Source organism: Rhamphochromis sp. 'chilingali', assembly GCF_963969265.1.
Source record: "Rhamphochromis sp. 'chilingali' genome assembly, chromosome: 16".
Lineage (NCBI taxonomy): Eukaryota > Metazoa > Chordata > Actinopteri > Cichliformes > Cichlidae > Rhamphochromis > Rhamphochromis sp. 'chilingali'.
The window spans coordinates 20,444,070-20,458,296 of NC_137943.1; the positions used below are offsets into that span (position 1 = coordinate 20,444,070).

The 14,227-nt window shown below is 39.3% G+C and overlaps 1 protein-coding gene across 4 annotated transcripts in view; it reads left to right on the forward strand.

Annotated features, from left to right (window-relative positions):
• Positions 1-14,227, forward strand: part of asic1c (acid-sensing (proton-gated) ion channel 1c) — a 113,053-nt gene that overhangs the window by 95,168 nt on the left and 3,658 nt on the right. For 3 of the 4 annotated variants that reach the window (XM_080862157.1, XM_080862158.1, XM_080862155.1), the window contains exons 2-10: positions 1,580-1,730; positions 2,314-2,441; positions 6,575-6,725; positions 6,834-6,890; positions 7,332-7,485; positions 7,709-7,800; positions 8,177-8,256; positions 9,451-9,522; positions 13,449-13,501. In XM_080862157.1, coding sequence (XP_080718283.1) covers positions 1,580-1,730; positions 2,314-2,441; positions 6,575-6,725; positions 6,834-6,890; positions 7,332-7,485; positions 7,709-7,800; positions 8,177-8,256; positions 9,451-9,522; positions 13,449-13,501 — 938 coding nt within the window. The remainder of the gene's footprint in view (positions 1-1,579; positions 1,731-2,313; positions 2,442-6,574; positions 6,726-6,833; positions 6,891-7,331; positions 7,486-7,708; positions 7,801-8,176; positions 8,257-9,450; positions 9,523-13,448; positions 13,502-14,227) is intronic. The other variant, XM_080862156.1, reaches the window with a different exon arrangement.

The following is a 14,227-nucleotide window of genomic DNA, read 5'->3' on the forward strand; positions in this document are numbered from 1 at the left end:
TGTCACAGGCGTCACATTTAGCTCCCTGCCTTTGCTGAGGTGGGTCTGAACAGCTAGATCCAAGTCATAAAAATCAAACATGTAACTGTGACAGCTTCAGCTGATGTGAGACATTTACAGTGGGAAGTCTTACAGGCTGCAAGAGGTCAGCTACCCATGGTGGCTTCATAGCAACGGAGAGGCTTTAAAATCTTCAAATTCTCTGTTTTTGGCCAGATTGATGGCTTGCGATATGCAGGATTTACATTTTGCTATCTGTTTGTTGCTCTTGAGCAACTCATATTGGGTCTGCGGCATGGATGATTGATGCTCTCATTTGATCTAAACATAAATATGAATATTTTAAAACAGTCATAAATTGTATGATGTGTATAGGCACTCCCTCATTATATAGCCAGCAGGGAGGGGGAAACGCTGAATCTGATCTCTCGAGATCAGCTTTGCCATGCTGGCTGAGTTTTAACCAGCAGCCCTCTTTCTATGACCTTACCACAGTAGAAATGAATCCAAACTTCAGTCCTTCCTGCACATCAAAAATCTCATGCTAGCAGCACACATTTTTGTTACGATGATGAGAAAAGGAAGTCTATTAGGGCAGCTATGATCATTAAAACAGGACTTTAAGGTCTGTAAGCTTTCACTTTTACCTGAGATTGATTTCAATTCATCATTACATAAAATAATATTGTAATTCAAAAGTTTACAAGCACAGATTGCAAACTATACATCACAGAGTGAAACTTAGATAACATAAATTTAAATTAATACTTCTGAATTGGCAATGTTTTTGAGAGTAAGAACATTTGCAACTGCCAAAGTTTCATCGACACTCATTTTAATTTATCTATGTCCCCTTTTGGCTTCCGTACTATGATTCTCTTGTTTAGCCATAACTTATCGCATTTTAATGTGTAGCCGTTGATGTGAACACAAACAGCAGGTTGCTGCACACGTCATGATGATGAACATCTTGAAATGCTTATAGTTTGTTTAAATCTATGGAGAGTCGATGATTTTAATTCTACATTTTCATTCTTCTTGACTGATTTATATTTACTTGCTTGGTAGATGACATAGAAATTTTTCAATTATAGGTAAAAGCCATAAAATTGAAAAAGAAAAAAATCCCCTCTGGGGCACAGAACCTGAAATTAAATTATTTAAACATAGAAGAAAATCTACTATAGTGATTGCACATCAAACATTAAATCCTGCTAAGCTTTCCTGGCAGAGGTTTGGTCTATTAAGAAGTTTATAAAGCAAAATACAAAAATGTCTGCTTGTGTGTCCAGATTCTTCCCCCTCATATGTTTCTCATTAAGTGATGGCAAAATAGTAAATTCAGTCTAAATCACTCAGCTGCTACTGAGGAGCACTCATTACTTCCTCAAATCAGAGCCAGGTGCCTGTTTAAGACCTGCGCTGTCTTCTCTGATAATCACAAAATCTTTGGAATGATTACCTGCCCTGCACAATGTGAGACTGGCATGTAATATAGCTCGTGCTGCTGCACCGTGAAAAGGATCAAACTTTTTATTTGTGCTTATTTTTCTCTGTGTGTGTCCTATTTTTCTTACAGATTTACACACGGTATGGAAAATGCTACACTTTCAACTCGGGATTAGATGGCAACCCTTTGCTGACCACGTTAAAGGGCGGCACGGGGAACGGCTTGGAGATCATGTTGGATATTCAGCAGGATGAATACTTGCCTGTTTGGGGCGAGACAGGTCAGTGAAGCATTTTTACAGTAACATCTGATTTGCGCAGATTTCCATGTGGAAATCTCATCAGCTTGTTGGTTTATCCCTGAAGTCCTGACAACTGCCACAGTATTTTGTCATCTCCATGACAAATGGATGCTCCACAGAGGAATGTTGTACATCTTTCACTTTACCTATAAATCTTTGCCTATATATTTTTTTGCACCACACTGAAGCAGACAAAGAAGTGATGCACTACCATGGTTAACCACTTATCATCTTGATATGTTTCTCCAGGTCTACAACTGACATCAGACCCAATAAAACTGCATTTACTGACTTATTGTTTCTCATTTATGGTGGACCACAACATAATGGGACCATATATTCATAAAATAAATAGCATGTAATTAATTCTGGTTCTAAATCTGTTTGATATTGAACCGGCACACTGACACAAGAGTTTATTTCTTATATTAGCTTCCATTAATATGATGAAAGCGGAGGGGTAGAAACCCTGGATTAATGTGACTGCTGGATCGCTAAACAGCACTGGTTTCCGTCGATGACCGTACATGTTGTTGTATTTTCTGGCGTGCTGTATCCACAGATGAGACCTCCTACGAAGCAGGCATCAAGGTTCAGATCCACAGCCAGGACGAGCCTCCTTTCATTGACCAACTGGGATTTGGTGTGGCACCTGGTTTTCAAACGTTTGTGTCATGTCAGCAGCAACTGGTACCTAACGTTCGGCCTCCTCTCCGACCCCAGCGTCTTTTGCTCTGCTTCATCCTGTGTTCGTCTCAAAAACCCTTGCCAGCCAGTGTCCATCACCTCTGTGTCACAGAGCGCGGAGCAAAATCAGATCCAGATCTTAGTATTACCTTTGTGTTGAGATGCGCGTCTAATGTGTTACATAGACAGCCGATGAGTTGGGTTAGAGTAAATGAAACTTAGTTATAGCCGCCAAGAAGTACTGATAGAGCAGGGCCGAGTAATGATTGCATGCAGGAATATGAGCATACTGCGCTTATCAGAGCCAAAAAAGCTTTAGACTGCACAGCATGCAAAAAATATATAGCAGCTCAGGGTGTTTAGTTTACTTTTTTATATTGAGTCTTCATTAGTTGGAGCTCAGGAGAAAGAAAAAGGACAACAGGTTTTTATTTGCAGCACTGAAAATCATCTCTAGTGACACTAGAGTAAAACAGAAGCCAGCAAAAAACATTGAGGACTAATCCACACAGCCAACTTCAGCAGTCTTTAATCATCGGACATTATCGCTGATTAACTCTTTTTAAAAACCCACACTTTACAGTTTTTAAAGAGAGACTTAATGTTTTCTTATGACTAACTGTTGGGATCGGCATTTAGCTAAAAGCTGACTATATCTTAAAGGAAATCTACTAAAACTGTCATAATGTTGTTTATGTCAGTTTGGACCATATAAAGGAGCCTGGTGCACTTCTCGTTACATTATTTTTTCTCCCAACACCAGTAATATGGAAAAAGCATGCGTTATTGGATGAGAAAGATGACCCACGGCTGTTTTGTAGACACATTTTAATATGTGCTATGATTTGATGACACGGTAAAAAGAGAAGCAAAATGGCCCGTGGCCGGTTTGTTGACCGAGTCCACGACACTGGCGTCACTGAAGGATGAAAAGCAATAACTATAGTTAAGCCCGAATTGATTGAAAAGCCCGTGTGCAAGGTCATAACGCTGAGCTCACATGGAATTTCCATCCAAATCTAATGAAACAATACGGCACTTATGTGATCTGCCAGGAGAACAAATTCAGACTCTGTTGCTTTTGTCCACACTAGCGTAGCTCACAAAGACAAAGAAAAGTCTTTGATTTTCAAACAGAAACACTGACAGAATAAGGAAATATCCTCTGACAAACAGAGAAGCACTCAGTGTAAATCCCAAGAAAATGGCGGCAGTGCCACAGAGGATTTTAGGTTTTTGCAGTGATTACCTTTGAGATCAAGTGTATTTGTGCCGTAGGCTCCTTAAAAATTTCCAGCGTATAATCAGTTCTTGTGAAGTCATGATGTAACGGACGCCTGAGCAGCGCTTTAACTTAGTTTCTTTAGCAGTTAATTAAGCCTAATTTAAATGATTTTGCTCCTAAATTGAATTGGCTCGTTCACCTCACAAGCTTCAGCGTGCTAGCAGAATAACATGGGATGGTTGAGGCACGGTTGGTCTCGTGAAACAGACACATGGACACCACAAGAGATGACAAATGTAACTTTTGGGAACTTGCATAGAAATGTATCTTTCTCTCATTTTTCTCTCCTTCTCTCTGCAAATGTTGTTGGTGCTCAGAGTGTATCATCATTCAGCCATTTCCAAAAAAAAAAAAAACCTGCTCTGTTACTCACCATCACAGAGTTTCCTCCAGGAGGCAAAAGTGCATGGTTTGCCATTTACAATCATGACATGAGCGCCCACACCACTGACAGCTGAAAGACGTGTTTATGGCTTAAACGATGTGATGACTTAATTAGATTGTCATTATAAACTCTGGCCTGCATTCGTTTCACTCAGTGTCCAACGAGTGACATTGCTCTCGGTGCAATAAGAATAATAGCACTCGTGATTTCGAGGCTTTACATTTGTAAATCTTCTGTCGGAGGAGTTTAATTTTTAATAAGAGACTTTGACTTGTGAGCAAAGAGAGACATCGATACTCCACCACCAACAGTTAGAAGCGATCTGTAGCTCAAGACTGAGTGAAAGTAAGAAGAGAATGGCTGAATGACAACCTACCAGTCCTGCTTGGGACTCTGACAACAGGATGTTTGTCTGGAGGGGTCATTTTCTGTCCCCTTGCCTTACTTTATCTCCTCTTATATTTCGATAATGATGTGGGCTGTGTTCCCTCACTCCTTACCCCTAGATGAGACGTCCTATGAGGCCGGCATAAAGGTACAGCTTCACACTCAGTCAGAGCCTCCTTTCCTCCACGAGCTGGGCTTCGGGGTTGCCCCAGGCTTCCAAACATTCATTTCCACCCAAGAGCAGAGGGTAGCGTATGACTGACTGGGCTTGCTGCATGCCACAAAATACTGTATTGTACATACTCATTAACTTCCACACTTTCATCTCCTGGTCCCGCCCTCTCCAAGGAATGGACCCATGTGTGCCCCCACCATCCCCCCCACCCCCTCCTCTGTGTGGCTGAAGCAACGATATGTAACAGCATCTGCAGTCTGTCCTTGTTGCCATCTCTGCTCTCTGTCCTCACCAGCAAAGAGCTGGAAAGGTGTTTTATTTCTTTGAGCCATTCATCCAAATCTGTGTCTTTATCAGAGCTGTTGTTTGGCTTTACCCTTTCACATCCACATCTGCTTTTGTAAGCATTTTGTTTTTGCTTATATGTGTTATCGGGGTGATCCACTGGACCTCTGCTTAATCTCATCTGCAGGGACCAGACAATGTGATTCATTAGGTTTTATTACCCATGAGAACTCTGGCATGAGTTTATAGTCTTGATTATATTGGGGGTTTTATCTCCAGTGTATCTCCACTTATGAGAGTCTGTGGGCTAGAAATGGAGTTCAATAAAGGCTTAATCATGTTTGCCAGTTTAAATCCACTTCTTCTGCGAATCACACTCTATCTCTGTCACTTTGTATTGGCTAAATGACAGTTACATTGTCAGAGTTAGCACCTGGTTAGAGCTGGTGGAAATGATTGGGAATTACAGTGAACCTTAATGTGACAATGGAGGTGTAATTTCTCTGAGAAATTTCCCAAGAAGAAGCCTTTGGCAGAGATTGTTGGCTTGCTCCCCACTGCAGTTAGCGGCTGAATGCGCAACTACCCAAGCATCGCCGCCCTTCATAAATAATTGGCTTATTTTTGTCATGAAAATAAGTAGCAGGCAGAAAACAAGACACTTAAAAGGGGGGCTGGAAGTCTTGTTGGTGGTTAGAGGCCACGCTGTGCAGCACACCACAGAGGAAGTCCCTTTAACGTCGAAGCAGATCTCACACAAAATGGGGCACGCTGCTGCAGCTCCAAGTCTAATGTTAAGTGTGAATTGGGTCCTTAAAATTCACTTGTTAAATATTCTTCCCTAATGGATTCATTTAGAATTCTCAGAGTTATTCATAAATGTAATGACCTGCTCTCACCTTATAATGAGAGTTCTACCACTAATGAGACCGCAAACTGAGTGTACACTACATCTCCTCCTGATTGCTAAATTCATAGGGATATTCAGGGTAGTTGTGTAATAAACTCTCACGGGCATCAATGAGAAAATATAGGTTGTTAATCAACAGTAAAACCTCTTTAGAAAGCTTTCATTGACTGGATTATTCATTTAGGTTAACCTACCGTTATATACTACTTATTACCATAAGATTTTTTTCTTTAAAAAAAAGCTCCGTATGTTGTCTTTTAAATTCAATGAATCCTCCAGTAAACCGTTGATTGTTTTCAGTTCCGTTCTCAAGGTTGGTAAATTTGTCCATTGATTGTGGTGTCCTGTCTGTATCTACATATTTTACAGATTTCTCGTAAGCTTGTCTCTATCCCCATGGTACTCTGCTTTCTACCGGGGCCTAGACCTGCATCAGTAACGTTATGCATGATGTCTGCTTGCTGCTACACATGAGCGATGATGTTGTTCCGACTGGACGTTTTATGCCAGTATTGTCTGAGTGCACATTTTCATTCAAGTGCTTCTGTATTTTCTTTTCTTTTTTATGTTTAAGACATTTGTGTTGGGTTCTGTCAGCTTGTTGTCTCCCTTTTTGAAATTCTGCTACACCGGGCTTGCATTATGGTATTTGATGTAATCCTGTGTGCTGATGCACTGAGGGCAAAACATGTGCTGCTCACTCTTTCAGCTTCAGTACCTCCCACCACCTTGGGGAGATTGCAAGTCTACTCCCATAGACTCTGATTACTTCTCCACGTACAGCATCACTGCATGTCGCATCGACTGTGAAACACGGTACCTTCTGGAGAACTGTAACTGCAGGATGGTTCACATGCCGGGTATGAACTGAGAGTTACTTGACCAATAAAAAACCCCATAAATCTCTGTGCCCTCGTGTTGCATTTATAAATAAGTAATCATTTTCACTTTTATGTTGGTTCAAACAGGAAACACAGCCGTTTGCACACCTGAGCAGTACAAAGATTGTGCTGATCCAGCTTTAGGTGAGCGCACACACTTTTTTTTTATTGGATTAAGTGTAAAATATTAGTGTGAGGTATTTGCATTAACAGCGGTGCCACAAGCTTGTTGTATCCTGTAGATACTACTTGTGTGAACCTTAACTTCAAATTACTTTAATTCCAGATTGTGCTGAAACAAAAGCAATAAAGTAAAAATCATTGTTTAAAAATCCCATTAGGAAGATTTGTGATGTGTCTGTGCTTCGCTGATATCAAATAAATCCTGCTGAGTTTTTTCCCCCCTTCCTCTGTTTTATGGCTTCAGTCATTATTTGCTTTCATGGAAAGTGAACGATGGCAGCGAATGTAGCTCTGTTGTGCGTTGTGTGGGATATTTTTAGCAGGGCCTCTGGATACAGGTTTGTTTGATTGTGATCGCAATATGAATGAAATATGAATTGAAATGACTTTGATCATCCACAGACTTTTTGGTAGAGAAAGACAACAATTACTGTGTCTGTCAGACCCCCTGCAACATGACTCGCTATGGCAAGGAGCTGTCCATGGTTAAGATCCCCAGTAAGGCATCTGCTAAATATCTGGCTAAGAAATTCAACAAAACTGAGCAATATATTGGGTAAGTATTATTAGCTAGTTATTTAGATAAAGGCCTCTTTTTCCTTTTCCTGTTGATGGATGGATGTACTGTGGTATAGCATGGTCTGAGTCTCCATCGTTCACCTTCAATGTAACAATAATGAATGATAGTTACGCAGGAGATGTGAGTTATCATTCGTTCTGTTGGGAAAATGGCCCTGGGGGAAATCTGATGGATGTGCTCGTGTGTGTCCTCTCTCCAGAGAAAATATTCTGGTGTTGGACATCTTCTTTGAAGCTCTGAATTATGAGAAGATTGAGCAGAAGAAGGCCTATGAAATTGCTGGACTTCTCGGTAAGATTCTTGCAGTTTCATATTTACTGTGAGAAAAAATAAATAAATAAATCTGACCTCAGAATCAGCACCCTCGGCGGGCATCTCCCCCCCCCCCCCCCCCCCCCCCCCCCCCCCGCCGCATATTTCGCATATTGTGTTCATCCCTGGTGCTTTGAGGTTCCCTCTTTGAACTCGTGAAACAGGCTGAGCATGCTTTCATAATCTGATGCTCTTGCAAGGGCAGCTGCGTTTGTGAAGTTGGGGCTGGTTGGACAGTTTTGACAATTACGCTCAGATTCCTCAAAGAGATACAGAATTCAATGTGACAGCAAGGGGGAATGGTTTCACGCACCATTGTTTAATTACCCGTATCTGTTAATCTCTCCCTCTGTAGGTGACATTGGAGGCCAGATGGGGCTATTTATTGGAGCCAGTGTTCTTACAATACTAGAAATATTCGACTACCTATATGAGGTAAAGTCATGATCTTTGTTAAAGATTTCTAAGCAATAACTAAATGAATTCTTCTGTTTTTAGATCACATTAAATTCATTTTTAGTAACCTTTACATTTTTTAATTCAGTAGTAGAGAACTTATGGCTTTCTTGTGGAGTCTGGAGAGCTTAGCATAAAGCATAAAGTGTCTGCTACTTAACCTTTACATGCTGTTCATATTAGCTGCCTGCACAGTATGGTCTGGGTCAAGAATGGTCTCATAATAAGTGTTTATAACAAACTACAGATCTATTTAAAATCCAACAGTCCACATAGACAATCTCACCTCACAACAATCTTCTTGCTGTGAGGTGACAGTGCAAACCACATCCACTCTTTTACAGATTTAATGTCTGTGTTAGGGCACACTCTGACCCCTGTATGACCGCTGTTCCAATATATTGTCACTCCGGTGCAGTTTTACTATTTACTACTTTGAAATTCCCCCATGACTGTTCAGAGACCTTCAGGATTCCCTCAGAGACCAGAAAGTACCCGTCTCTCTGGGTTCCCCAGTATATGTTGTAGAAACACAGACAATTCTCATGACAGTGACAAGGTTCCCATTGAACTCTGTCACCAGTGCCCACAAAGAAATGTCATGTACAATTTCACAGGTTTCTAAAACAACCATTTTCCTATATTTGACCCATGCTGGTGGATCCAACTCAGTAGATTCGATTTAATTCAGTTCAGTTTTATTTATATAGCACCAGGTCACAACGACAATTGCTTCAAGGCAAGCAAATGTAAGGTTACGATACTACAAACATGGATAATGTAATAAATGTAGTTAAACTGCAGAGATTCTGGTCAGATTTGACCCGGAGCACAAATGTAAAACAGTATAAAAGATATTTTCATTTTGGTGTATTTTGGTCTCTTTAGGAAAAGACATAAAATGTTTGTTTATCAGAAACACATCATATGTGATGTGAACAGTATGTATGGGTTAAAATGTTAAATTGGAAATAATTCTACTCAAAATATACCCAAAAGTATTCTTAACCTAAACATCTTAGACTTCAAGCTTTTATGCAATTTTTTTGTGCAAGATACGATGCTTCATCTTTATAGATGCTGTCAGCCTCAGTATTGATCCTCTTCACTCCCCAAGAAAGCAAACTATTGGATGTGTGAATCTGTAAATAATGCTTTTCTGATGTTTTTTAGGTGTTTAAAGATAAGCTTTTGGGTTACTTCATTCGCAAGAAACGGCCACAGCGCTGTCAGAGCGACAACCTGGTAATTTTTTAGTCCCTAAGAATACACTTGATTGAGTGAAGTGAATGTGATGTACAAAATAAGCTCAGGAACAATGGTCACAGCAACATCAAAATATCTGCTCACACTTGAAATGCTTTTAATGAACAGCACCAGAGAGAAAGCAAAGGCATTATGCCATCATTAGTTTCAATTAGCCCTGCAGAAACAAAATATTTTTCTAGAAAACACAATCATTAATCATACGCACATATTTTTACTGCACAGTGGGAATGCATAATTAGAGTAGTATTAGACGCATACAGTACTTTCTTTACATGATGAGAAGCAGCATAAATTATTCCGTGTAATGACAAAAAATCTGGGATGCACATAAGTATTCCAAAAGAACAAATTGACTTTGTGCCCCTTTTCTTTTTAAGCTTTTTCCCCAAGTGTTTTGCCACTTAGTGCGCTTAAATCTCAGTGCATGGAGAAGTAGAAGTAAAGAGTTTGACCTGGTTTTATTGGATTTTATTCATGACTCATAAACTCTGTTTATTGTCAGAGGTTATCTCATTTTATCCCACACACTAACCCAATTTTCAGTATTTCCACACTATATAGTAGCTTCTCAGCGTCACCCTCTTTTGTACTATTACAGAGCTGTTATTGTTATCCGGGTTTTACCACCAAAATTCTAAAGAGATTTCATTAACATGGTAAAAACAAAGCAATGGAAACTGTAGTACTGCGAGGCGTTTCAGTCATGCCCTAAATAACAGCATTTTCATCAAACCCTGTGGTTTAGCACGCTGCATCCAGAGGCATCTCCACTCCTCCTGTTATGCAAGTTAGGAAATGATTAATAACATACACACATCGTTTTAGGATTAGCAATGAGCTGTTGTTCAGGACATAATGTTAAATCAAGGCTTATAACATATAGAAAGATAGATTTTAATCACTACAGTTACACCCATGCAAATAGTGGGTGGTTTTCATATTTATCTAAACAAAATTCTTGAATCAACAAATTATTGCATAACATAGTTTAACTGCATGTACTTTACTACTTCCCAACACTCGCTGTGAAAATATCAGTGCATTTGACAAGTGCTAAATACCTTCTGTCAAGCTATAAATAGATTTTATTGATCATATTGTGCGTAATGCCACTCTGAAAGAGTTTTAAAAAGGTAGAGGTATAAATACAACAAAGTCCAGCTTTCTTTGTGTTTGCTGGCTTGACAGAACTTAAAACGCCAGTGATTATCAGCTTTCTCTGTTAACCTGAGCATTCTGCACCATTCTGTGTGTCCTCAAATAAAAAGGGGTGTTTGACACGGCAAGCGAGTCTTTGTGCACACAAAATGATCCCTATGAGTGCTGCCTACTCCTGTCAGAGATGTTAATAGATGATGATGATGATAATATAGTGGTAAATATCTATAAAGAACATAAAAATATAACAGTAAAATGCAACACTGTCGCAAATAAGACAAAAGACTAATGCTGCAGAAAATCGTTAAACTGGTGATTTAACGCACAAAGCAATAAAATAAACATTTTACCACTGAAATAAACAGCTGCTGTTTGTTTCTAATGCGACCGCAGCACATTAGAGCTCTGAAGCTTTAAACTAGACACGTTTAAACATTAAAGGTTTCTGTCCCACGCCTAATAAAGGAGACTTCAGTGCTTTAGTTTGTCAATAGATCAAAGTGAAATTAACTTTATTGACTGAACAGGTATTCTTGGTGTGTTGCAGCTGCAGTTCCAGCATTGTAAACGAGATTTAGCAGCAGATTAGGATCACCTGTAAAACGTTATTTCTCTTTCAGCAACATGGAAATTCAAGTGACAAAGGGATGCACAGTTTGCATCGCAGCAACTTTACACTTTCATTTGTGATGTTAGCTAAACAAGTTGCACATATGAAATATATTTTACCAGCAGATGCGGTTCACTTAAAACACGCTCCTCAGCCAGCCTAAATATTTTAAACCAAGAAAACTCAGAATCTGCTGTTATCCATGTTACCACGGTGATTTAGGCAGGTAAAAAAAAAAGCTACTTGACATAGAAAACTCTGACTTTTAGCTCGACATAGCTCCCTAAGCCATGGGTCTCACTTTGTAGTGCACACCTCAGGACTGGTTTAAGTTTTACCTCTTTGATAGCCAGGAAGCTTCTTCAGTAAATTGTTGAAGTCTTTAGGAGAACTGCATGTTAAATTAACTTGTCTGAAAAGTATATACAATCAAAAGTAGTAGTAAATGTAATGTATCAACCTTTCTACTTTAGCTGACCGGATATATTTCTGCTTGCAGTATGGTAGCCAAAAATATTTTTTAAAAATCCACATTTTCTCAAACTCAACGTTCACTGAAAATAGAGCTTGGTATAAGAGTATAAATAGTGTACATTTTTTAGTATCATCATTTTTTCTTTATATTTAGAATTCCATTATCTATAAAGCTACTTGAGCTAGGTTCTTTGATATTTTTAAGGCAAATATCAGATACTTTCAATGTGGAATCTCAGGGCTGTAGCTCAGGTAAACTTGAGTGATGGGTGCTTGAAGTCCCTAAAATATCTGGATGCCTGATCTGTGACAGCAGTTTCGGAGACTGGTAGAAACTACAGTTTTCCAGATGTGAGGCTGATTTTGGTTCATGTCTTGGAAATATTACAATGAATTTTGGTGAAATTGCGTTTTTTCCATGTTTAAGCTTTAATATGTGTGGAACCCTTTATCTGATTTGGACTGTGCTGCATAATCTTATGTGCTCTGTCTGTATATGAGAGAAGCCATAACTAAAATATCTGTCCCCTACCTGCAAAACAATGTTTTTACAGGCCTCAAAATATGCAGTCAGAGATTGGGCATCCAAATATTATAAAGGATCTATCTTTCTGTTAACTTGAGCTACAGAGAGTCGACCTTCACAGAGGTAGTTGCACTAAAAGAATTTGAAGGAGCTAGCTCAACAGGTTTCCTAGATAATGGAATTTTTAAAACAGCCCCTTAAAAACGATTATATAAAACATTTAAAAACACTACCTAGTTACGGTAGGGACCTGTTGTTTATGTATTTTAGCTAATGAAATCAGATACCTACCTGCAACATCTCTTCTTTTCTGGTGCTGTCATAATGAAAAGCATTTAAGCAGATTTTTGTTAAGTGCAGAAATTGCCTTTTGTCCCTGAGTTTATTCAATCTGCCAATTTGCATTCCTTGGCTTCATGCTGGAAATGAAAGCTGTGCTCTCTGTCATACATTATTAGAGGTAAAAAGACAGCATGCAAAATAAGTTGTGGCCAATTCTGTCTTCAAATCTGTTTGAAAGTTGTGGTTTTGTTTCTGCATGAGGGCTGTGCTCTTGCATGCTTGGGTCAGTATTGAGTTTGTTAGCTGTTGTAGAGGAAACGATCAAAAATATGTTTAATGTCTTTTACAAAAGTGGAGGTTTATAGATTTTAAACAAAAATATCAATCAGGAGATTCGTTTAGTCGTTTTTTTATTAAGAAAAATACTAAAACAGCAGGAAAGAAAGCTTTCATTTAGTGGGCTGCACTCAAGCTTTTATAGTGTTTTCTCTTCTGCACTCTGCTCCATTCATGTCATGTGTTCACCTCGTTACAATAAACCATCCTCTGTACTTCTTTTTTCTCACATTTAATTATATTTTTTCAACTAGTTCACTGTCACATCTCCACTCAGACAATCTGTTAATGAAGTGCTTTAATTGTTCAAGAGACATCCTTCTGGGTGACACTGACTTTAGCCTTCCCTGCTCATTAAGAAACCCCCTCATATTTCATTTTGAACGATCATCTTCCTTCAGTGCTTTAATGATATCATCGTGTTCCCTTGGGAGTTTAACTGATAGCATTTACATTGTATTTTATTTTCATTTCAGTCACCCTCACCCATCTTTCTTTTCATCATGTCTATTCCAGGAGTTTCCAGAGAACCCAACCAGCCCTGGTGTCACGCCTAATCATGCCCCCAGGTAGCACATCCCATTGATAATAGATGCTCCCTCCCATGCTGTCCCTCTCTTTCATACATACTTGAGATCATCACATTCATCATTTTCTCCATGGTTACAAATGATTTGGTTGGCAGTCAACAAAAGAGAGGGGTGATTATCCAGCCGTAGCGAGCACTTTTAATATCTGCCGCCGTGTAAGAACAGGTTAGTTGTTGTCTGCTTTGACAGAAGGGTGCTGGGCCGAAGGAAGGCTGAAGTTGGTTGGATTCTCCAAGTGCATAAAGATCTTATTCTCTGCAAAACTTGTTCCTTCCACCGAATAATGATGCTTTTTTTCTCCTCGTAGGATAAAGTGTACTCCTGTGAAAGCATATCACATATTTATTGAATTGCACAAAACTCTGAACAACATGAGATCTATTTGTTTCCCTGCAGCACTAAGGTCTATTTAGAGGCAATGCATTGGAAGGTCCGAGCCAGATAACATCACTAGATGCATTACTTTGTGATGTTATCGCAGGCCTGCATGCAGTGAGTTTGCACAAAGATAGGTTCTTTGTCGATGGGACTACCGGTGTTTGTTATCCACATATCTGCAGTTATCTGCTGAATAAGGGCCTTTGTACATGACGAAAAATGCAGACATATGTGGATGTTACTACTTGCATAACTATCAGAATTACACATGCTAGTGTAGAACCAGGACTAAAAATCTGCTGTTTTCTTTCTCTTCTCCCTCCTTTC